This window comes from Delphinus delphis, chromosome 5 (genome assembly GCF_949987515.2).
Source record: "Delphinus delphis chromosome 5, mDelDel1.2, whole genome shotgun sequence".
Taxonomy (NCBI): Eukaryota; Metazoa; Chordata; class Mammalia; order Artiodactyla; family Delphinidae; genus Delphinus; species Delphinus delphis.
Genome location: NC_082687.1, coordinates 46627906 through 46652260, shown reverse-complemented (window position 1 = coordinate 46652260; position 24355 = coordinate 46627906). Strand labels below are relative to the sequence as shown.

At 41.1% G+C, this 24355-nt stretch overlaps 1 protein-coding gene across 3 annotated transcripts in view; it reads left to right on the top strand.

Annotated features, from left to right (window-relative positions):
- The first annotated feature begins 4346 nt into the window (after positions 1-4346).
- The window catches only part of FAM47E (family with sequence similarity 47 member E), a 33590-nt gene continuing 13581 nt past the window's right edge, over positions 4347-24355 (top strand). For all 3 annotated transcript variants that reach the window (XM_060012332.1, XM_060012333.1, XM_060012331.1), the window contains exons 1-4: positions 4347-4472; positions 8701-8892; positions 11121-11248; positions 17212-17362. In XM_060012332.1, coding sequence (XP_059868315.1) covers positions 8749-8892; positions 11121-11248; positions 17212-17362 — 423 coding nt within the window. In that variant the 5' untranslated portion in view covers positions 4347-4472; positions 8701-8748. The remainder of the gene's footprint in view (positions 4473-8700; positions 8893-11120; positions 11249-17211; positions 17363-24355) is intronic.

The following is a 24355-nucleotide window of genomic DNA, read 5'->3' as shown; positions in this document are numbered from 1 at the left end:
AGGTTATGCACATTTGCTCCTCTATTTTCTTCTGATTGTTATAGTTTTAGCTCTTAAAATTGTCTTTAATCCATTTCTGAGTTGATTTTGGTATGTTCTCTAATGTAAGCGTCCGATTTCATCCTTTTGCGTGTGGCTATCCATTATTTACTGAGGAGACTACTATTTCCTCATTGGTCTTGGCACCTTTGTCAAAGACCAGTTGACCATTCATTTCTAGGCTCTAAATTCTATTCCACTGGTCTATACAGATGCTTTTGATTATTGTAGCTTTTAGTAAGTTTTGAAATAAGGAAACTTTGTTCTTTTTCAAAATTGTTTTGATTATTTTAGGTCTCTTAACCCAAAATTCCATATAAATTTTAGGAAGAGATTTCCATTTCTTCAAAAAACATCATTGGGACTTTGATAGGGATGCATTGAATCAGTATATCACTTTGGGTTGTACCACTGTCTTAATAATAAGTCTTCCAAACCGTGAACATGAGATATATTGATATTTCCATTTATTTAGGTCTTAACCTTTCTCCTTTTTTAGTTTAATAATTTAAGGTGATTTCATTCTAAGTATCATTTTAGTTTCATCTCCCAGTTTTTGATATTTTTACATTTTTAAATTTCTGTCTTGATATACTCCTTGACCCATGAAGTATTTGTCTTGTTTTATTTTCAAATAAATGCTTTTAAATACGATTTTACTATTGATATTTAACTTAATTGCAATATGATCAGGGTTGTGGGTTAAATGATACCAAGTCAGAGATGTGTAAAACTTGTTTTATGAACTTGCAAATATAATGTTGTATATGTTCTTGAGAAGACTGTTTTCTATGATTGTTGGATGCAAAGTTCAGCATATATCCATTAGATCAAGCTTTAAATTCTTTGTCCTCACTGATTTTTTTGGTCTGTTTGATTTATTACTGAGAGTTGTACTAACATCTTCCTATCAGGATAGTGTATTAATCAATTTCTTTTGTAGGTCTATCAATTTTCCTTTTTGTATTTTAACCTATGTTATTACGTGCATACAAATTTAGAATTGTGTATCTGTGTCTATCTACTGTGTATGCGTGTGTGTGAATTGCACCTTTTATCATTTTGCATAATGATACATTTAATACTCTTTATATATCTCTAATGATCTTTTTTGCCTTAAAGTCTATCCTGTCTGATATTAATATAGTTATATCAGGTTTCGTTTGCTTAATATCTACCTGGTACATCTTTCTTTATATTTCTTCAATCAATGTATTTATCTTATTAATTAAATAAAATAATTCAGTATTTTAGATAAGTTATTTTTGTTAATATCCACTGATTAGAATGTATTATGATTTTATACAACCCACTTTTTAAAAGAATACCAACGTATTTATAGTTTTCTTTGTTCAACATTCCATCTCACATTGATATTCATTTGGGGATCATTTCCCTTTTATCTGAAGTGCAACCTTTATAATCTTCTTTAGTTATGGTCTTTTGATGATAAATTCTGCCATTTTTTGTTTGTCTGAAATGTTTTTGAGCCATATTATTGGAAGATAGTTCTGTTAAGTATGCAGTTCTAAACTGACAGTTGTTTTTACTCAAACCTTGATTATTTAATGTCTTTGACTTCTATAATTGCTTTAGAAGTTAGCTTTCAGTCTATTTTTTGTTCCTTTGTAATAATCTATCTTTCCTATCTGGCTATTTTTAATGTCAAATATTTGTCTTTTGTATTCATGGTGAAATGCTAAGTGAGATTTTATTCTTATTTATCTTATTCAGAGCCCACTGTCCTTCCTGAAATTGAGAATTTGTATCTTTAATCAAGTCTGGAAAATTCTTAGCCATTATCTTTTAAAATATTGCCTCTCAATTGACATTTCTCCAAAGAAGACATACAGATGGCCAACAGGCACATGAAAAGTTTTTCAACATCGCTAATCGTTGGAGAAATGCAAATCAAAACCACAATAAGAAATCACCTCACACTTGTCAGAATGGCTATCATCAAAAAGTCTACAAATAACAACTATTGGTGAGAATGTGGAAAAAAGGGAACCCTCGTACACTGTTGGTGGGAATGTAAATTGGTGCAGCCACTGTGGAAAACAATATGGAGGTGCCTTGAAAAATTAAAAAAAGAACTACCATATGATCCAGCATTTCCACACCTGGGTATAGCCAAAGAAAACAAAAACACTAATTTGAAAAGACACATGTACCCCAATGTTCACAGCAGCATAATTTACAATTGCCAACATATGGAAGCAACCTAACACCTTGTCCAGATGCCAAGGGTTTCTACTATTCCAAGACCATTTTATAACATCTCAGCTTAAAGTTCTGTGTTTTTTGTTGTTCAAATGCTTTTTTTCTGGAAAGTACCATGCACTAAGTATTGCTGAGTATGTAGTAAAATGTTACAGAGATAGTAATTAGTCCTTGAGTGGGAAAGATCCAGTAACAGTGTTTGGCAACCCTGTTACGGGTATTTGAGTAACCCTCTTTGGAAATAAAATGGTCACACTATCTGCCAATAGGGCTAAAGACAAAACGAAACAAAACCCCATCATCCTCACTCTTAAATAACATCTACTTGTTGGATTACTATACGTAACACATTTTACCTTTGTGCTGCAAAAGAGAAAGAAGGGGAGAGAGAAGAGAATGAATGAGAGATTCTCTGAGTAATGACTATAATTAAGGCATGGAATGTGATGAAAAAAAAGAATCTTAGTTATTTCCTACCAGATATGAAATCAGATTTACTACATGGAGCAAATATCAACTTGTGAGGATACAGGAGTCATGAAAATAGGTGGTTTTTTGTTCATTCATACAACACTACAAACTAAGTAACAAGATGACAAAGACCAAGTCTGTTTTATCCCCCATTGCCTCCCCAGTGCCTAGCACGGCCATAACAAACAATATTTGTTGAATGAGGTCCTACTGTGTGCTATGTACAGTACTAGGAGCAAGGTGGACATGACCCTAACCCTCAGTCCTAAGGAGAAATCCTACTTCCTCAAAGTAATAAAAGCTGGAGTTTGGAATCAAATAAGTATTAACGATATTATCGAAGATAATGAAAACAACTAACAGGGCTCCTTTTCAAGATTACATTCATAGCTTTCTCTATCAACTACTATAACAACTCTGTGGATAGCCGGGCAAATATTAATATCCCCAGTTCACAGTTGAGATAATAATACTCAGTAGTTACTGAGGGATTCTTACTTGCCAGCACAGCGTTCAACGCTTTACATTCATTATCTCATTGAATTCCCCAATAACCCCATAGGCAGATACTACTATTTCCCTCATTTTCAGACTAGGAAATCAATGAAGCTAAAACAAATTTAAGCAACTGTGCGGGGGTGGGGGTGGGGGTGGGGAGTGCGTAATTATTAAGTGGCAGAATCATGATTTATCTCAAGCGGTGGGACTCCAGGGTTTTCCACTGTGCCTAGAAAAGGCAGCTGAACACGCAGAGCAGGTGAAGATGCTGGAGCTAGTGCCAGTCGGGGCACCTTTATTACCATCCAGATATTTAACAGGTGCCCAAAGGTGAAGCTGATTTATTCCCAGAGAGTTTAAAGAGAAGACTCATCTTTAAATGACTACAAAAAGTATCCCACCATAACAGACACAATTTAACTACTGCAATAATTTTGAGAGAAGAGAATGTTTTGCTGCTATTTCCTCTAGAAGCAATGCTCACTATTTAAATCAGGAACATTCAGAAGCAGTGAGAGAACTTAGCAAACCCCAAATACATCCTCATGCAATCCATATTTACGTGGGCAACTGCCTATCAAGGCCAACTGGATGGCAATTTTACTGCTGAAGTGAGTCCAGGCAAAAGGCTCAAGCAACACAAGAGCTGGGAGGGACTCTGGAAACCAGCTGGTGACTAGCTAGATACCAGTGCGCAGCCCCCGATTTACTGAGGCGGTGAGATTCACGGAGTTCCAAGACCTCCAGAAAAGCATTCCGTGCTAAAAGGCCTTCCCACCACTAGAAATCAGTCTATCCCTTTCGCCCCCTTTCCACTCCTTCTCTTGCTCTCTCTCCAGCTGCTTTCTTCCTTTTCAACACATTTTTTGAAACGGTGGTGAACAAAATAAACACGAACACGCCTTCCGAACAGATTAAAACATAATTAAACCAAGAACCTGATCCTTCGCGCTTCCCCTGCCACGGTCCACGCCTCGGGGCGTTGGAGAAGGTTCTGGTGAGGCGAGGGTTGGGGAACGCAGGGACGCCCCGCGGACGCGTGTTCCCCGCCAGCAGCAGGGGGGCGCCCTGAGCGAGTCTGCGCAGTGCACAGCTCCGCGGGTCTCCTAGCGACCCGAGAGGCGGGGGAAACACACCACCGGAAGCCGGGTGGGCAGCCGGGGAAACACGGCTGACCGCAAGCGGCTGTTCGCACCCGCGGCGCGGGCCCGGGTGTCGGTGGGCACGGACTGCAGGCCCTGGTAAGCGCGCGCACGCGCGCGGGTGGAGCGTGGGGGGAGCCTGCGCCCCCTGCTTGCTGCGGCTGGGGGCGGGGGATGGCCGGGGGCGGCGGAGGACCCAACTCCCTTACCTCCTCATGGTCCCCCGCAAAAATAGACCATAACCAGCGTGCGACGTTCCTCAACGCCAAGGACACCTTTTTTTTTTTTTTTTTTGGTTATTCTCAGAGTCCCCCAGAGGATGTAGATGAATATACCCATTCCAGATGGGAAACTGATGGCCATAGAGTCCTCTGCGGAGACTGGTTTAGCCTGCGACCTGCCCTTCTCCGGGTTAGACAGCACCTGGAGCCTTGGCCACCCAGCTGGTAACTGTGGCCAAGCTGAGCCCGTGTTTGGAGAGTACCTCGGGTACTGGGGTGGTCTGCTGCTGTTTTGAATGTGTTGATCTCGGAGAGACAGCAGTCAGCTGTCCTGAAGAGAGATCTTAGTTCCCTGCCCAGGAATTGAACCTGGGTAGCCTGGATGAAAACCAGGAATCCTAGACACCAGGGGCTAGAGGCTAGAAGCAAAGTTCCCCTGGCTCTTACCCCCACTGAAAACAAGAATGTTTCAAGGAGGCAAAAACTGTAAAAACAGGTACAGCGTTTATTATTAGAGACACAGCACAATGTATGGGAGAGCACACACTGAAACAGTTTATTTAAGTCAGGAGCTAGGCAGAAATAAACACCCAGGGAGAACGGGTATGGGCGTCCTCTCTTAATGAGGAGGAGACAGTAAGTCAGAAACTAGGCGGAAGTACACAACCGGAGAGGAGTGCTGGCCTCCTGATTGAGAAAAGCAGTGAAGAGGTGATTTAAATCCCTTCTATAGGACAGTCCTTCCAGGTCTTTGTTTACATCTGGCCAATTATCTTGCTTCTTCCTTCACACCTGACTGGTCCTAGGATGCTCCCCAACATGCGTGTGCAATATTTTGCTAAGATGGATCCCACCGCAGAGGCCTGTGGGTGCATGTCCACACTTACTATGGGGTGGCGCCCCCTCCCTTTTTGACCCCCAAGGAGCCTTCCTGCGCATGTGCAGAAAGGGAAGTTTTCCTGACCTCAGGAGTGGTCATCTTATCTCTTTACTTCAGCAGAGCTCAGCTTCTGCCACTAGCTTTGTCCTTGGAGCGTCTGGGGGAGAACAAAGCTTCAATTTTACTCCACGTGACAGACACCAGCTGTCCAGCCCAGGGGCCCATCTGTCTCCTACCTCTGTCACTGCCGCAGGACAGGAAGCTGAGGCTTTCTGCCTTTGCTGATTCCTCGAGCTGCTTATGAGAATGGAATTCGGCTCTCTTGTAGGCAGCACGATGTGATGGTTAAGATTACAAAGTCTAGAATCAGAAAGGCTGGAGTTGAAGGCCAGTTTTCCTCTTGTTTGACTGGTGACCTTAGGCAACTTAGTTGCTGTTTCTGGACTCAGTTTTCCTACCTGTAAAATGGGGACAATAAAAGGAATCAGCTTTATAGGATTGTTGTGAGGATTTACTGACATAGCACCTGTGAAGCAGTTACTGCCACATACATGCACTGTATACATGTTAGCAATTATGAACTCTTTGAGAATCTCTCCCCACCCCCATTTTCAAACTATTTGCTTTGAAATAATTATAGACTCACAAGAAGTTGCAGATATAGTGCAGAGGCCCCATATACCCTTCCTCCAGATGCTTCCAGTAGTAACATCTTGCATAATGATAGTACATTACCAAAGCAGGAAATCAGCACTGGTGCAGTATATGAATTAGACGGTAGACTTTACTTGAATTTCACCAGTTGTCACTTGTGTGTGTGTGTGTGTGTGTGTGTGTGTGGTTCAGTAAAATGTTGTCATATGTATACATCAAGATACAAAACTTTCCTCACCACAAGGGAACCACTTCATGCTATCCCTTTATTATCATTCATTTTCCCACCCACAACCCTTGTCAACCACTAATTTGGCCTCCATTTCTATAATTTTGTTCTTTTGAGGATGTTAGATAAATAGAATAATACCTTTATTAAAAGTATAAAACTTTTGAGATTGGCTCTTTTTCATTCAGCGAAAGCCCTTGAGATCCATCCAAGATATTGTGTGCATCAAATTAGTTCATTTTTACTGCTGAGTTGTATTTCGTGGCATGGACGTACCATGGCTTATCCATTCATGTGCTGAAAGACATTCAGGTCGTTTCTAGCTTTTAGCTATTACATATAAAGCTGCTATGAACATTTGCGTACAGGTTTTTGTGTGAACATAAGTTTTCATTTCTTTAGGATAAATGCCTGACACTCTTTTGCAATTCTTAAACGTGTAAATATCCAAGTATCATATAGTGACTGTGAAATAGTAAACGTTTAGAAAAAATGTTTTATTTTCTGGGTCAAGCAAAATTTTTCATGAACTTAACAGAATGCAGAGTGGTAAGCTTATCAGCTATGAGAGGTAAAGTGGTGTCATGGGAAGCCCTCCAGCCAGATTGGTTGCCTTATTCACCTCTTTGGAACTCAGTATCCTCATTGAAAAGTGAGGAAGGTGAACTAGATTTCTTTCAAAGTTTCTGCCAGCTCTAACATTCTATGAGGTTTGAGCTAGCTGCCACACTTTCCCCATTTTAAGTGGTATGACTGTCCTTAAGTAAAAATATTGGTTATCAGATTTGATTTTATGAAGTGCTTGTGTGATGTATTAGGATAATGAGAGACCTGCCATTAAGCTGCTCAGGTTGCAAGTCCTGACTTTGGCCATGGCTGGATATATTAGATTATCCACGTCCCATTTTCCTTCCTATTTGTCCATCTGTCTCTTCCATCTTAGCTTCATGCCCTAACTACTCAGTGCAAACAGGGGTCTGATGGGTCAAGAAACAGAGTGAAGCAGGCTGCATATGAGGCAGTAGGGAGTGGTAGAGACTGTGAATAAGAGAGCATAGGACTTGTCTAAAAGATGGCAGCCCTTATACCAATAATGGCTCCATGGATAGGTGGACCCAGTGTCCCCAGAGCTCCTAATTTCTGTTCCAGATTATTTGTGTGAACTTTTTTATATGTCAGAAGCTCTGGCATAGTGGTTAAACACCTTTCTCCAGAGGCACACTACCTGTATTAAAATTTCAGCTCTCCCCCTTATCAGCTGTGGGAACTTTGACAAGTGTTTGGTTTTCAACTTCTTTGTGCCTCAATTTCCTTATCTGTAAATGGGAATAATATTAGTACCTACTTCATAGGAGTGTTATGAGATTAAAATAAGTTAATTCATGTAAAGCACTTAGAACAACACGTGTTATATAGAAAGTTCTCAATACATGTGAACTCTTATGATTCTTATTAAAACACAAATGGGATCAAATGACAGGTCTGTGGGCCTGATACAGTCCATGAACAACCAGTTTGCAACCCTTGACCCCCTGAGTTTAGAGGAGAAATCGAGGTCCACAAAGATTAAATGAAGGGCGAAGGTCATGCAGCTAGCTAGGGGCGAGGTGTCACTGTGTCCAAGTTCTTCCCACTGCACTGTGTCCCTTTAAAGGATAAGAAAGAGTCCCAAGAGGGGTCACAACTTGTGAGTATTCTTCACAAAGAGACTGGATAGCTGGATGGTGGTGACAGCACCACCAAATGTAATAATGGATTACATTTACACATAGTGACACGGATGAGCCTTCGTGGTATCCTGCTTGGTAAGCAAGTCACAGAATAGTACCATTTACGTACATGAAGGATACACAGGTCTTATAAGGATGTCTGCAAACAACGGGTACATTCCAAATCTGTTAAGAGTGGTTTTGCTTGTGCAGGGGAGGGCAATGACGGTGGGCTATGGGAATAACGTAGAATAAAGAAAACAGGAGAGGGGCCTTGCACAGACCAGCGATAACGTGCCATGAACCAGGACTATGATTAACTCAGACTTCGCCACGTGACCCTCCCTTCCCCCACCTCTCCTCCTGAAACAGGTGGAGACCAGCCTGCTCACAACCTCCTTCTCCCACCCTTGTGGTCCTTGTGGTCCATAACACCGGCACGTTGTCTCGCAGGTACAGAGAAGATCTGCCGTCCAAGTGCTTCACAAAGCACGGGCGCAGGTCGCCACGCCCCACGTCACTGAACAGCCGGCGGTGGAGGTTTGTGAGAACGGGACTGGATGACTTCCGGAGAGGCTGCCCGCCTTGCGGAGGTGTGATCACTCGGGGCCCTGAGGAGGGCTTTCTCCCCCAGATTTATCACAGAGCTCCCCGACCTGCCCCGAAGAGGAGCCAGAAGGACATGCTGCCTAGGGAAGCAGCCCTGTGTTCCACGCTCTCGCCGGCCCGCCAGGCGCGGAAGGACTTCCTGGCGGACGTTGAGGCCCATCCGACCCCGCACCCCTCGGCTCCCTACCCGGACCTGGAGGAAGACATGCCCGCAGAGGTGACCACCCGGGGAATATTGCTCCTTAGATGCCTGGGGAGTTCCCTCCAGGGGGAGAGGGTGATGAATGTGTCCCCAGGGGGGCAGTTCTCCTGGGGTTTGGAGCAGCCTTCTAAGATGTGCAAGTGGCAGCAACATACCCGCCGCTCTCTGTGCTTCCTATGAGGCCATCCAACGTACAAAGGCCCAGCAAACCGGAAGTGTCCGACTTGCTTACCCCTGAAGCTCTACCAGTCTACTTTGCTTGTGACTTTTTAGGGGGAGAATAGAGTGGAGGAATTGTCCAGTCTTGCTTCTGTCACGTTAGCCTGGTCTTGGGAGGTGTCCGTGAGAATTATTAACGGATGGCTAGAAAGGCACCTGCGCACCTGAAATGTCATGGGCAATTTCACCAGATTGCCAAGACTAGGGCTGGGCAGCAGCTGCGATATGTCACCTCTGTCCCAGGCTTCTTTTAAGTTGCAGGTCTAATGTCCTTCGCATACGTCTCTTGTCCTTATAGCTCAAAATGGCTTCCACACCTCCAGGCATCGAGTCTGTCTTTCAGACAAGAAGGGGAAGGGGCAGAGTTTAAAAGTTGCACGCCAGCTGACTCTTTTAATTAGGCAAATAGTAGCCTTCCCAGTAAACATCTCATTCATCTGACCACTCTTAGCTGCTAGGGAGTCTAGAAAATTGAATTTCTTGGGTGGGTATTGCAGTCCTGAACAAAATCCAGGACAAAATTCTATTAGATTTAAGGAAAGGGGGCAGGATGGATATTGGACAGGGAACTAACAGTGCCTGCGACCCCGCTACCCCCTTACCCCCTGCAGTCTGTTCCCTATGTCAGCAAGCATGACAGTTGTTGAGAAGGTAAACTTTTGAGGCTCTGCTCAAAGCTTCTCATTCAGAGTGAAGTCCTTGCCATGGTCTGGAAGGTCCTGCGTGTTCTGTGCTCCATCCCATTCCTGCCCTGCTCCCTCTCCAGCCTCACCGCCTACTCCTCTGCCCTCCTCAGTCTGCTGCAGCCACTCTGGCCTCCTGGCTGCTCAGCAAACGTGAACAAGCATGTCCAGTTTAGGTCTCTGTTCCTTTGTCTGGAGCACTTGCCCCCGGATGTCTGCCGGCCTCACTCCTTCACTTGCTTCAGCTCTTTCCTCAATTATCTCCTCACTGGAGAGGCCTACATAAAAAGACACTCCCCTCCCTCTCATCCTCTGTGCCTTACCATGATCTATTTCCGTCCTAGCAGTTGTCAGCACTGGGCTTCTCACTGGAATAAAAGCTCTACAAGGGCAGGGCTTTTCAAGGGCAGGGATTTTATCTGTGTCTTTCACTGTGTACCACCAATACCTGGCATATGGTAGACACTCAATAAATATTTATGGATAATGGATGAATGAATGAGTAAGTGATTAGTGTCAGGGAAGTCTGTAGAAAGGACAACTGGAATTTCTAATCAATGATTTGGCCCCTGGGCTTTCCTTCACTGCCTCCTGCGGGCCAGAGCTCTGAGTCCGTGACAAAGAGATTGTTTGAACACCTCCTTAGAGGGCACATGGGACAGTGGCTCTTATTCCCATGTCTGACCTCCTCAAACAGATGTGTTGGCTTCCTTCTGAAGCAGGATCTCTTCTTGTGGTGCTATGATGGCCACCAGCAGCTCTAGATGTAAATTTTACCCAGAAAAACACCACCTCTTTTTGCACGGTTCCAGCAAAATTCCATGACCAAATTTCCCTAGGTCTCACGTGGGTCTTGTACCCATTCGTAAGCCAGTCACTGTGGGCCTGATTAACACGGTCAGCCTGCAGAGTGATGAGTGGTCAGGACAATTCAGATCACAAGGACTGAGAGTGGAGAGAGACGTGATTCTCCAAAGAGAAGTCTAGAGACTGTTACTCATAGGAGGAAGAATGGATGGTGGGCAGTCAAATAAACAGAAATCCTCTAGAGACACTTTTTTTCTGTGGGGCAGTGGGGTCCGGGTGGGTCCAGAGGAACTGTTCCACCTAGAGGAGATGGAACTTCAGTAAAAAGGCCACATAGCTAATGTCTAGGTGATGGACGTTTACCTGCAGCACCCAGCGCTGTATTTACACTGGAATTGATGAACAGAATTGACCAACTGGAAAGGAAAAGGAAAGGGATGACTAGGTCCATTCTGTTTTAGAATCAAGGGGCACCCTTTTCAGCTCATCTTTCTTTCCTCTAAAGTTGTTGTCTGTTTGTAACTCTTATTAAAGGTGCTGGAAGTGCTGGGTCCTGACAGGAAGCTGGAGGACACACGGGGTTATTGTCAGGGCATCCGGAAAAGAATGAAGGAACCCACAAAACTTTTAAAAAAACGTTCTACTCAAGTCTTCCTGGGGCAGTAAGTATCGTTCTTAACCTCTCGCTCATTCCTGTCCCATGATGAAACGTTCTAGTACAGATCTTCCTTGACTTACGGTGGGCTTATGTCTCCATGAACCATGGTAAATGGAAAATACCATAAGTCAAAGATGCATTTAATACATTTAACCTACCAGACATCATAGCGTAGCCTAGCCTACCTTAAACGTGCTCAGAACACTTACATTAGTCTACAGTTGGGCAAAATCATCTAACACAAAGCTTATTGTATAATAAAGTGTCGAATATCTTATGTCATTAACTGAATACAGCACTGAAGGTGAGAAACAGGATGGTTGTGTGGGTACAGGATGGTTGTAAGTGTATCGGCTGTTTGCCCTTGTGATCACGTGGCTGACGGGGAGCTGTGGTTCGCAGCCCAGCATCACGAGACAGTATCATCACTGCATATCACCGGCCCAGGAAAAGATCCAAATTCAAAATTCAAAGTGCATTTTCTAGTGAATGAATGTTGCTTGCTTTTACTCCATCATGAAGTAGAAAAATTGTAAGTCGAACCATCATAAGTCAGTGACTATCTGTAGTTACCTTCTCAAAGCTTCTCATCTTTAGAATATTTTAGGAATAATTAAGAATCTTGAGAATAATTAAGAGAAGCAAAAGTAACTAAGTTCCTGAGGAGGAGGGAAGGGAGCCTCGGGTCCCGCTCTGAAGAGTGTTTACTTCATAAACGGATGTGAATTAGCCAGCTATGGAGCGAGTACGGGTGTATCTGCGTGACTCTAGGACAGCTGTCGGAGAAGAAGAAAACTGCAGAAAACCTGATTGACTTTGATTAGCCCACAATGGCTTTCTGCATTATCTGTGGCAGAAGCCCTTTTATTCAACAGGACTGAGACCAGTAGTTGGTTGAATAACCAACCAACCAAACCAGCCAACCAAGAGGCTAACATAGGGAATTGTAGAAGATGATACTTTAGTACTTGACACATTTTGCTTTACCCTAAAACATAACTGTACATTCACTTGCTAGTCTTTTAATATAAAGCCTTTTTTTGGAGTACGGGTCTGCTGCTTGGAGTTTCCCAGTCATCTTTTTTGCATAAACTACACCAGTAATGCCACCTTCATTGAACCTTTCCAAAGCACTAAGCTTAATTTTCATAGAAACCGCTCTCTTTCATATCACACTTTTGTTTTCCCCATTCACATATTATTTAATTTAAAATGTAAATGCCATGATAAGTATACTTGACACAAACAGATTTGGGATATGCATTTGACCGTTGAAATTGATGAGATCACTGGCAGGCACTGAAGCGTATGGGTGAACTAGAGGGCAGCCCAGCCACAGCACCCAGGCCACTTACATAGGACCCAGGACCACGGCCAGGGTGTGTGGAAGGGGCCACGGAGAGCTTTGCTAGTCATACGAGTTAGCTACATGGAAGTGGAGTGAGAGAGAATCCACTGATTAATTATACATGTTGGTTAGTGGGGGACATGAGGTGACAGGAGCCCCACTGTTCTGGCCTCTTAGTGTACCCCTGGTCAGTCTGGGGAGAACAACTGGGCACACTCGTCTCAGCTCTGCCCTTCTACTGGAAAGCAAGATGGCCCATGGAAGCACGAGTTCTCCTCTCTTCCTTCCTTCTTGAGGGGAGCCCCACCCTGGTCCATGCCGCTGCTGCCCGGATGGGACAGTCTGCCCATTTCTGGATTTCAGTTAGCAAGTCCTCTTGGACCTGAACCCAAGTGCTCGAACATGGCTACCGCCAGTGATAAAGGGGACATTTTGGCTTTCGTCTTTGCTCTTTGTATTATTTTTCAGTGCTTAGAATGTGGGTGGGGAAGAGGGAGGAGTGTTGTAAGTAGGGGGTCCCCTTGGAGACTCCAACAGTGTGGGTCAGTGTGGCCCTGTGAGCATCTTTGAATTCTTGACCCTCAGGGACCACTAGCTCATTCTATTTATGCAAAAAGATCAACAGTACTTATCAAGCACCTACTATGGGTCATGGTCAGTGCTAGGTTCTGAGGACACAGTGGTAAACAAGTTAGGACCCCATCTTCGTGGTGATTGCAGACTGGTGTGGAAGAAAGCAGTAAATATCAAGGGCATCGAGTCTTTGTTCACAAAGCTATATGTTTATGAAATATGACTTTTCTTTTATTTCTATTTATATCTGACACCAAGCCCTCATCCCACTGAATAGCAAACATTCAGTCGTGGTCATTTTTTGTAGTGTAAGAAAGTGGGATAGGCCTCTAGCAATTGCAGAGGCAATTAAATTGATATTTAATTTCTTTCTGGTTTTGGGGACTCTTTCTTTTCTCAACCCTTTGCTGTTTCTGTCACACTCTATGCATCCACCCCACTCTCCCCATCCCATCTCAACGCCTACATAATTACTTCAGTGAGCTTGGGTTTCTACACAATATAAGATGTGTCTTTCACTTAGGCAGTTTTCTTGGTCAACCCTGTAAAAATCTCCAGGGCAAGAAATTTCAAGCTAATGGGTTATCTACGTAAGAGGGGAGAAGGTAAAGTATAGAGAAAATGAACAAAATTAATGTGTTAATAAATTGTCATATCACAGAATGAATGTATAATTATATAATGGCGAGGGCTTTTTTTGTCAGTGTATTCTCAGTTTCCTATGGCTGCTACACAAAGTAACACAAACTTTGTGGCTTAAAACAATAGAAATTTATTATCTTGCAGTTCTGAAGGCCTGAAGTCAGAAATCAGAATTACTGTGCTGAAATCAAAGTATCCGCAGGTACGTGTCCTTCCAGAGGCTCTAGGGAAGAATCTATTCCTTGCCTCTTTCAGTTTCTGTAGGCTGCCAGCCTTCCTTGGCTTGTGGCCATATCACTCCATTCTTCGAAGGGCAGCATCTTCAAATCTCTCCCTGCCCCGTCTTCACATCACCTTCTCCTCTGTGTGTGTGTCAAATCTTCCTCTACCTCTCTCCTATAAGGCACTGTGATGGCGTTTAGGGCCCACCCAGATAATCCAGGATAATCTCCCCATCGCAAACTCCTTAGTTTAATCATATCTGTAAAGACTCTTTTTCCACATAAAGTAACCTTTAGAGGTTGCAAAGATCAGCACCTGATCTCTTTGGGAGCCGTTAGCAGCCTCCCACGTGAGGTAATATCTCCCATCTTTAAAACAACTTTCTTTAACTATATAGTCTCTTCTTTCCTTTAGAGCAGAACTCCTTGAAAGAGGTGTCCATACTCACTTCCTCTTTCATTCTTTCTTGAACTCAGCAATCAGCACTCCACTGGATCTCCCTTGGGTCAAGGTCACCAATGGCCTCTATGTTACCTAATCAGTTCTCAGTGATCACCACTTGATGTAACTGTAGCAGCTGACACAATTGATATCATCTTTCTCGAAACACTTTTTCATTTTGTCTCTGGTACATCCTCTTTCTTGGCTCTCCTCCTGCGTCATGGTCCTCTCCCCAGTCTTTTGCTCGTCCTTCCTCACCTTCTTTTTAACCTTGAAGTGCATCAGTCTCTGACATCTTCTTTTCTACATGTTATGCAATCTAAGTCACCTCATTCAGGCCGTCTATGTATGGATGTTTAACATTTGCCTTTGAGTGTATAATTGGCATCTCAGACTCGACAAGTCCTAACTGAACTCTTGATTTCTTCCCCAAACCTGCACCCGCTTCTGTCTTCTCCAGATCAGTAAATAGTAACTCCATTCTTCCAGTGGCTTTTGAAACAGTGGTTGCAATCTGCCGAAAAATCCTAACGCCTTTACCTTTGAAATATACCTAGAATCTCACCTGTTCTACTACTGTCAGGCTATTCCAAGATACCATCATCTCTTGCCTGGATTATTGGAATAGTTTACTAACTGGTCTCATGGCCTCCACCCAGTCCCCATCCTCTGCCCCAGTCTATTTGCTGCACAATAGCTAAAGTGATTCTGTAAAAAACTTAAGTCATACAATATCAGTCCTGTGCTCAAAATTCTCCAGTTGCCTACTTATTCAGAGTAAAGTCCATAGTCCTTACAGTTGCCTCTCAAGTTCCTTATGATCAGGTTCCCATTATCTCTTCAGGCCTCATCCTCTACTATTATATCCTTTACATACTCCTCTCCAGTCGCATTGACCTCTTTGTGTACCTCATACATGCTTAGCACCAACCTCAGGGCCTTTGCACATGCTTTTCTTTTCTGCCTGGTGTCTGCATTGTTTGATATCTACATGGTTTAATCCCTTTCTTCTTTTGGGTCTCTGCTCAAAGATCACTTTGAGAGAACTTTTCTGTATAAATAAGAGCCCCCTGTCATCACTCTCCATCCCTCCTGCCCTGTTTTATTTTTCTTTATACCACTTATAATCACCTGGTATATATTTGTTTAGCTCTTTCCTATCTGTCTCTCCCTACTCAATTGTAAGCTCTGGGAGGACAGGGTCTTAACTTTATTTACAGCTGAATCCAAATGCCTAGAATGGTGCCTGGCACATAGTTGGTGCCTAATAAATATTTGTGGAATGGATGGATGGATGAATTAATATATAGGTGCTATGAATAAAAGGTACAGGGTGCTGTGAATAAAATGTGGGCTCTGGGGACAGACTGTGTGAATACCTCCCTGAGGAAGTGGCATGTATGTTGAGACATAATGGGGATGAGGGAATAGAGTTGGCATTGCAGTCAGTTAGAATAACATGTACAAAGGCCCTGTGGCTGGATGGGAGCATGATAAATTCATGGGACTGAGAGGGGGCCACTATGGTTGGAGCTCAGAGAGTGAGGGAGTGTGTAGTTACAGAAGAATCTGGAGAGATAGGCAAGGAACAGGCCATGAAGAGCCCTGAAAACTGAGTTTAGACTTAGATCTTTACTGGAGGAGTAACAAGAAGCTATTGAACTCAAAAATCTTGTACCTGAATGTCCATAGCAGCATTATTCATTATAGCCAGAGTGGCAACAACTCAAATATCCATCAACCAACTGATGATGGATAAACAAAGTGTGGTCTCTCCATACAATGGAATATTATTCAGCCATAAAAAAGGAAGAAACTACTGATACATGCAACAGCATGTATGAAACTTGAAAACATTATGCTAAGTGAAAGAAGTCAGACATAAAAGATCATATACTATATGGTTCCATTCAGATAAAATGCCCAGAATTGGCAAATCCACAGAGACACAAAGTAGATTAGTGGTTTTTAGGAGCAGAGAGAATGGTGCGGGTGGGGAGATGAACAGTGATTGTTAATGTTTATGGGCCTTCTTTTTGGGGGTGACGAAGATGTTTCAGAATTAATGGTGATGGTTGCACAACTTTGTAAATATATGAAAGCAACTGTATACTTTGAAATGGTAACTATTAGGGTGTGTGAGTTATATCTCAAGTTTTAAAAAGAAGCTATTGAAGACGCTTAATCCAGGATGAAGGGTAGCTGCATTTGATAAGACAAGATTTACACTTTGGGAATGGATTAGGGATTAGCAGTTAGGGCCTTAAGAGAAAATGCAGAGACCCCAGCAAGGAGCCTTTTGCAACAGTCCAGAGAAGGAGACAGAGTTAAAATCTACCAGATTTACTAATAGGCTGGAGTTTAGGGCTGAGGGAGAGAGAAGGCAAGGATATCTCCTACTTGTCAAGATAGTCTTGACAGATTCCAAGCACTGTAATTTGTGTTTTCACCTGAAATAGGTCTTAATAAATGGTACTCATAATTTTAAAAAATTAACTTACAGTGATAAAATTCTATATCAGCTTTAATTGTTCTAAATAAATATGATATACTTGTCTTTATGATATTGATAATGAGAATATGATCTTTGAAAAATACTAACATAGAATTTGTACCAGCTTGCAAGAGCCTGCCTGTTAAACATACTTGCATTATGAGCTCCTCCCCAAGATACTATATGAAATCCACCTGGATTCATGGCGCTGTATATTGTGATTCTTTGATGATCTCATTAACTTTAGTCCCAAGAAGACTCCTGTGTCACATCCAGGCCAGTGGCTTTATGAAGAAAAGAAGCCAAGTGAATCAGATCTGCTCTGCAATGATGGTCCACTTCGTCATGAAAACGTACGCAAAGGAGTTAGCGACTTCTGCAGCTGGGCTACTAAGTTTGTAAGTTACTGGTAATACTTAAAAGTCGAGCTCAAAGTTGCTTTTGTTAAAAAACAGTGTTTGGATATAATCTAAGTCAAATAGGCAAAGTCGTAAAGGAATCTTTTGACTCTCCCACTGTTTAAAATAGAAATGTTTCTTGTAGGTGAAATTTCTGGAAAGTTTGCAAGCTTACAGCCAATGTTTGAATGTTTATTGTTTATAAGTACATTGCTGTTGTTTCATATATTTTTTTTTAATTTTAAAATTTTTTTATTATTATAATTTTTTTAATTAGCTTTTTATTTTGGAATTGTTTTAGATTTACAGAAAAGTTTCAGAAATAGTAAGAAATTTCCCATATTTCTCATGCCCAGTTCCTCCTATTAATAACATCTCTTGTGTTAATAATTAGTATGGTACACTTGAAAAAATTAATGCGCCATTATCAATACATTTTTTTTGAATTTTATTTATTTTTTTATACAGCAGGTTCTTATTAGTCATCCATTTTATACACATCAGTGTATACATGTCAATCCCAATCTCCCAATTCATTACACCACCCCCCACCTCCCGCGGCTTTCCCCCCTTGCTGTCCATATGTTTGTTCTCTACATCGGTGTCTCAGTTTCTGCCCTGCAAACTGGTTCATTTTTCTAGGTTCCACATATATGCGTTAATATATGATATTTGTTTTTCTGACTTACTTCACTCTGTATGACAGTCTCTAGATCCATCCACGACTCTACAAATGACCCATTTCGTTACTTTTTACAGTTGAGTAATATTCTATTGTATATATGTACCACATCTTCTTTATCCATTTATCTGTTGATGGGCATTTAGGTTGCTTCCATGACCTGGCCATTGTAAATAGTGCTGCAATGAACATTGGGGTGCATGTGTCTTTTTGAATTATGGTTTTCTCTGGGTATATGCCCAGGAGTGGGATTGCTGGGTCATATGGTAATTCTGTTTTTAGCTTTTGAAGGAACCTCCCTACTGTTCTCCATAGTGGCTGTATCAATTTACATTCCCACCAACAGTGCAATAGGGTTCCCTGTTTCTACACCCTCTCCAGCATTTGTTGTTTGTAGATTTTCTGATGATGCCCATTCTAACTGGTGTGAGGTGATACCTCATTGTAGTTTTGATTTGCATTTCTCTAATAATTAGTGATGTTGAGCAGCTTTTCATGTGCCTCTTGGCCAGCTGTATGTCTTCTTTGGAGAAAGGTCTATTTAGGTCTTCTGCCCATTTTTGGATTGGGTTGTTTTTTTTTGTTATTGAGCTGCATGAGCTGTTTATATATTTTGGAGATTAATCCTTTGTCTGTTGATTTGTTTGCAAATATTTTCTCCCATTCTGAGGGTTGTCTTTTCGTCTTGTTTATGGTTTCCTTTGCTGTGCAAAAACTTCTAAGTTTCATTAGGTCCCATTTGTTTACTTTTGTTTTTATTTCCATTACTCTAAGAGGTGGATCAAAAAAGATCTTGCTGTGATTTATGTCAAAGAGTGTTCTTCCTATGTTTTCCTCTAAGAGTTTTATAGTGTCTGGTCTTACATTTAGGTCTTTAATCTATTTTGAGTTTATTTTTGTGTATGGTGTAGGGAGTGTGCTAATTTCATTCTTTTACATGTAGCTGTCCAGTTTTCCCAGCACCACTTATTGAAGAGACTGTCTTTTCTCCATTGTATACCCTTGCCTCCTTTGTCATAGATTAGTTGACCATAGGTGCATGGGTTTACTCCGGGGTTTCTATCTTGTTCCATTGATCTGTATTTCTGTTTTTGTGCCACTACCATATTGTCTTGATTACTGTAGCTTTGTAGTATAGTCTGAACTCAGGGAGTCTGATTCCTCCAGCTCTGTTTTTTTCCCTCAAGACCTCTTTGGTTATTCGGGTTTTTTTGTGTCTCCATACAAATTTTAAGATTTTTTTGTTCTAGTTCTGTAAAAAATGCCATTGGTAATCTGATTCTGTAGATTGCTTTGGACAGTATAATCATTTTAACAATATTTATTCTTCCAATCCAAGAACATGGTGTATCTCTCCATCTGTTTGAATCATCTTTAATTTCTTTCATCAGTGGCTTATAGTTTTCTGCATACATGTTTTTGTCTCCCTTGGTAGGTTTATTCCTAGGTATTTTATTCTTTTCGTTGCAAGGGTAAATGGGAGTGTTTCCTTAATTTCTCTTTCAGATTTTTCATCAGTAGTGTATAGGAATGCAAGAGATTTCTGTGCATTAATTTTGTATCCTGCAACTTTACCAGATTCATTGATTAGCTCTAGTAGTTTTCTGGTGGCATCTTTAGGATTCTTTATGTATAGTATCATGTCATCTGCAAACAGTGACAGTTTTACTTCTTCTTTTCCAATTTGGATTCCTTTTATTTCTCTTTCTTCTCTGATTGCTGTGGCTATGACTTCCAAAACTATGTTGAATAAGAGTGGTGAGAGTGGACGTCCTTGTCTTGTTCCTGATCTTGGAGGAAAGGCTTTCAGTTTTTCACCATTGAGAATGATGTTTGCTGTGGGTTTGTCATATATGGCCTTTATTATGTTGAGGTGGGTTCCCTCTATGCCCACTTTCTGGAGAGCTTTTATCATAAATGGGTGTTGAATTTAGTCAAAAGCTTTTTCTGCATCTATTGAGATGATCATATGGTTTTTCTTCTTCAATTTGTTAATATGGTGTATCACATTGATTGATTTGCACATATTGAAGAATCCTTGCAACCTTGGGGTAAATTCCACTTGATCATGGTGTATGATCCTTTTAATGTGTTGTTGTATTCTATTTGCTAGTATTTTGTTGAGGATTTTTGCATCTATGTTCATGAGTGATATTGGTCTGTAATTTTCTTTTTTTGTAGTACCTTTGTCTGGTTTTGGTATTAGGGAGGTGATGGCCTCATAGAGTGAGTTTGGGAGTGTTCCTTCCTCTGAAATTTTTTGGAAGAGTTTGAGAAGGATGGGTGTTAGCTCTTCTCTAAATGTTTGATAGAATTCACCTGTGAAGCCATCTGGTCCTGGACTTTTGTTTGTTGGAAGATTTTTAATCACAGTTTCAATTTCATTCATTGTGATTGGTCTGTTCATATTTCTGTTTCTTCCTGGTTCATTCTTGGAAAGTTATACTTTTGTAAGAATTTGTCCATTTCTTCCAGGTTGTCCATTTTATTGGCATAGAGTTGCTTGTCATAGCCTCTTAGGATGCTTTGTATTTCTGCGGTGTCCGTTGTAACTTGTCCTTTTTCATTTCTAATTTTATTGATTTGAGTCCTTTCCCTCTTTTCCTTGATGAGTCTGGCTAATGGTTTTGTTTATCTTCTCAAAGAACCAGCCTTTAGTTTTATTGATCCTTGCTATTGTTTTCTTTGTTTCTATTTCATTTATTTCTGTTGTGATCTTTATGATTTCTTTCCTTCTACTAACTTTGGGTTTTGTTTGTTCTTCTTTCTCTAGTTCCTTTAGGTGTAAGGTTAGATTGTTTATTTGAGATTTTTCTTGTTTCTTGAGGTAGGCTTGTATAGCTAGAAACTTCCCTCTTAGAACTGCTTTTGCTGCATCCCATAGGTTTTGGATCGTCATGTTTTCATTGTCATTTGTCTCTAGGTATTTTTTTATTTCCTCTTTGATTTCTTCAGGGATCTCTTGGTTATTTAGTAATGTATTGTTTAGCCTCCATGTGTTTGTGTTTTTTAAGTTTTTTTCCCTGTAATTCATTTCTAATCTCATAGTGTTGTGGTCAGAAATGATGCTTGATATGATTTCAATTTTCTTAAATTTTCTGAGGCTTGATTTGTGACCCAAGATTTGATCTATCCTGGAGAACGTTCTGTGCGCACTGGTGAAGAAAGTGTAATATGCTGTTTTTGGATGGAATGTCCTATAAATATCAATTAAATCTGTCTGGTCTGTTGTGTCATTTAAACTTTGTGTTTCCTTATTAATTTTCTGTTTGGATGATCTGTCCATTGATGTAAGTGAGGTGTTAAAGTCCCCCACTATTATTGTGTTACTGTCGATTTCCTCTTTTATAGCTGTTAGCAGTTTCCTTATGTATTGAGGTGCTTCTATGTTGGGTGCATATATATTTATAATTGTTATATCTTCTTCTTGGATTGATCTCTTGATCATTATATAGTGTCTCTACTTGTGTCTTGTAACATTCTTTATTTTAAAGTCATTTTATCTTTTATGAGTATTGCTACTCCAGCTTTCTTTTCCATTTGCATGGAATATCTTTTGCCATCCCCTCACTTTCAGTCTGTATGTGTCCCTAGGTTGAAGTGGGTCTCTTGTAGCCAGCATATAGATGGGTCTTGTTTTTCTGTCCGTTCAGCGAGCCTGTGTCTTTTGGTTGGAGAATTTAATGCATTTACGTTTAAGATAATTATTGATATGTGTGTTCCTGTTACCATTTTCTTAATTGTTTTGGGTTTGTTTTTGTAGGTCCTTTACTTCTTTTGTGTTTCCCACTTAGAGAAGTTCGTTTAGCATTTGCTGTAGAGCTGGTTTGGTGATGCTGAATTCTCTTAGCTTTTGCTTGTCTGTAAAACTTTTGATTTCTCCATTGAATCTGAATGAGATCCTTGCCGGGTAGAGTAATCTTGGTTGTAGGTTCTTCCCTTTCATCACTTTAAGTATATCATGCCACTTCCTTCTGGTTTGTAGAGTTTCTGCTGAGAAATCAGCTGTTAATCTTATGGAGTTCCCTTGTATGTTATTTGTCATTTTCCCTTGCCGCTTTCAATAATTTTTCTTTGTCTTCAATTTTTGCCAATTTGATTACTGTGTGTCTCGGCATGTTTCTCCTTGTGTTTCTCCTGTATGGGACTCTCTGCGCTTCCTGGACTTGGGTGGCTATTTCCTTTCCCATGTTAGGGAAGTTTTCGACTATAATCTCTTCAAATATTTTCTCTGGTCCTTTCTGTCTCTCTTCTTCTGGGACCCCTATAATGTGAATGTTGTTGCATTTAATGTTGTCGCAGAGTTCTCTTAGGCTGTCTTCATTTCTTTTCATTCTTTTTTCTTTATTCTGTTCCGCGGCAGTGAATTCCACCATTCTGTTTTCCAGGTCACTTATCCGTTCTTCTTCCTCAGTTATTCTGCTATTGATTCCTTCTAGTGTAGTTTTCATTTCAGTTATTGTATTGTTCACCTCTGTTTGTTTGTTCTTTAATTCTTCTAGGTCTTTGTTAAACATTTCTTGCATCTTCTCGATCTTTGACTCCATTCTTTTTCCGAGGTGCTGGATCATCTTCACTATCATTATTCTGAATTCTTTTCTGGATGGTTCCCTATCTCCACTTCATTTAGTTGTTTTTCTGGGGTTTTATCTTGTTCCTTCATCTGGTATATAGCCCTCCGCCTTTTCATCTTGTCTGTCTTTCTCTGAATGTGATTTTTGTTCCACAGGCTCCAGGATTGTAGTTCTTCTTGCTTCTGCTCTCTGCCCTCTCATATATTTTTTAAAGTGGCTGTCTGCACCCAACTTTATTGAGATACAATTGACATATAACATTGTGTAATTTTAAGGTATACAATGTTATCATTTGATACATGTATATATCGCAAAATGATTACCATGATCTGGTTAGTTAACAAATCCATCACCTCACGTAATTACCTCTGTGTGTGAGGTGAGAACGTGTAAGATCTACTCTTAGCAACTTTCAAGTATATGATACAGCGTTGTTAACTAGAGTCACTATGCTGTACATTAGATTCCCCAGAACTTACTCATCTTATAATTGGAAGTTTGTACCCTTTGGGCATCTCCCCATTTTCCCCGCCCCATTGTTTCATATTTTAATCTTTCATTTCAATGTTAGGACCTTCTTTTCTCTCTGTCCTTCCCTCTTTTTTCAATTCATTTTTCTCAGTTATATTTATCTGTAAGTACTTGGAAAGCTATGCTTGACTACAGTCGTTAATGAAAAATATTTGACATGAAGAGACTTTTGACTCAGTTATCAAGTTCTTTTCTTGCCCTCCTTCTAAGAACCTTTTTAGTTATCTATTTCTGTCCCTGAGTCCCAGTAGATGTCTAGATTCCCGATGCTTTTTCCTGAATTTCAGACTCTCTAGAATTTTCAATCCCCCTCCCCCCATTTTTTGAGTCAGTTTTAGTCAATATATTATTTTGGACTATTTCTTTGGCAAGTAATATAATTCAGACTAGATTAAGTGAGAAAAGGGAATCATCCAGAAGTATTCAGAGCTTCAGGCACAGCTGGATCTGGGTGCTAAAATGTTTTTAGGTGCTCTCCCTATCACTTAGCTACTCTCTTCTGACTTCATATTCCTGTAGTCTTTCCCTAAGAGATATCAAAAGTATTCACTAAATTTTCCAAGCTTATATCCCACCAGGCAACAACCTAACATGGGAAAAGAGCAACCTTTTTCCTGTAGGGAAAAATCCAGGGCTTACTCTCACCAGACTAACGTGGGTCACACCTGTGCCTGAATTATCCACTATGAGTAAGGAGATGGAATATGCTCATTGACTGGTCTAGGTCACATGTCCAACCCTGAGGCCAAGAGGTGGGCATGTCCAGCCCACTTGCGACAGATGGACTGAAAGTGGTGGAGGGAGGCTCTCCGGAGTGTGACTGGAGTAGGGATGCTGGACAGGGTAGGTGATGCCCACTCTACCACTGCTTGTCTACAAGCTGACTAGATAGGATTGCCCGAGTCCCAGCCCTTCCACCTCTCCCACTCCTCCTGTTGGGGACTATTCCTCTTTCGAGGCAGGAAGTGTAAGGAACCCTAGGATAATTGTTTAACTGCTGTGGTAACCAGCCTTGTTTTCAGTCCCTTATGACCAAGGTCCCATAACTGTCATACTACTTTGGTCCCAATCACATCACCCTGTGGTATTTTCTCCATAGCACTAGTTTATACTTTCCTTCCATGTTGTTTATTTATTTATTTTTTACCTCATTGATTCTGCTTGCTCTAGTTTATACCCCGACTCGATTTAATGACCCCGTCTATA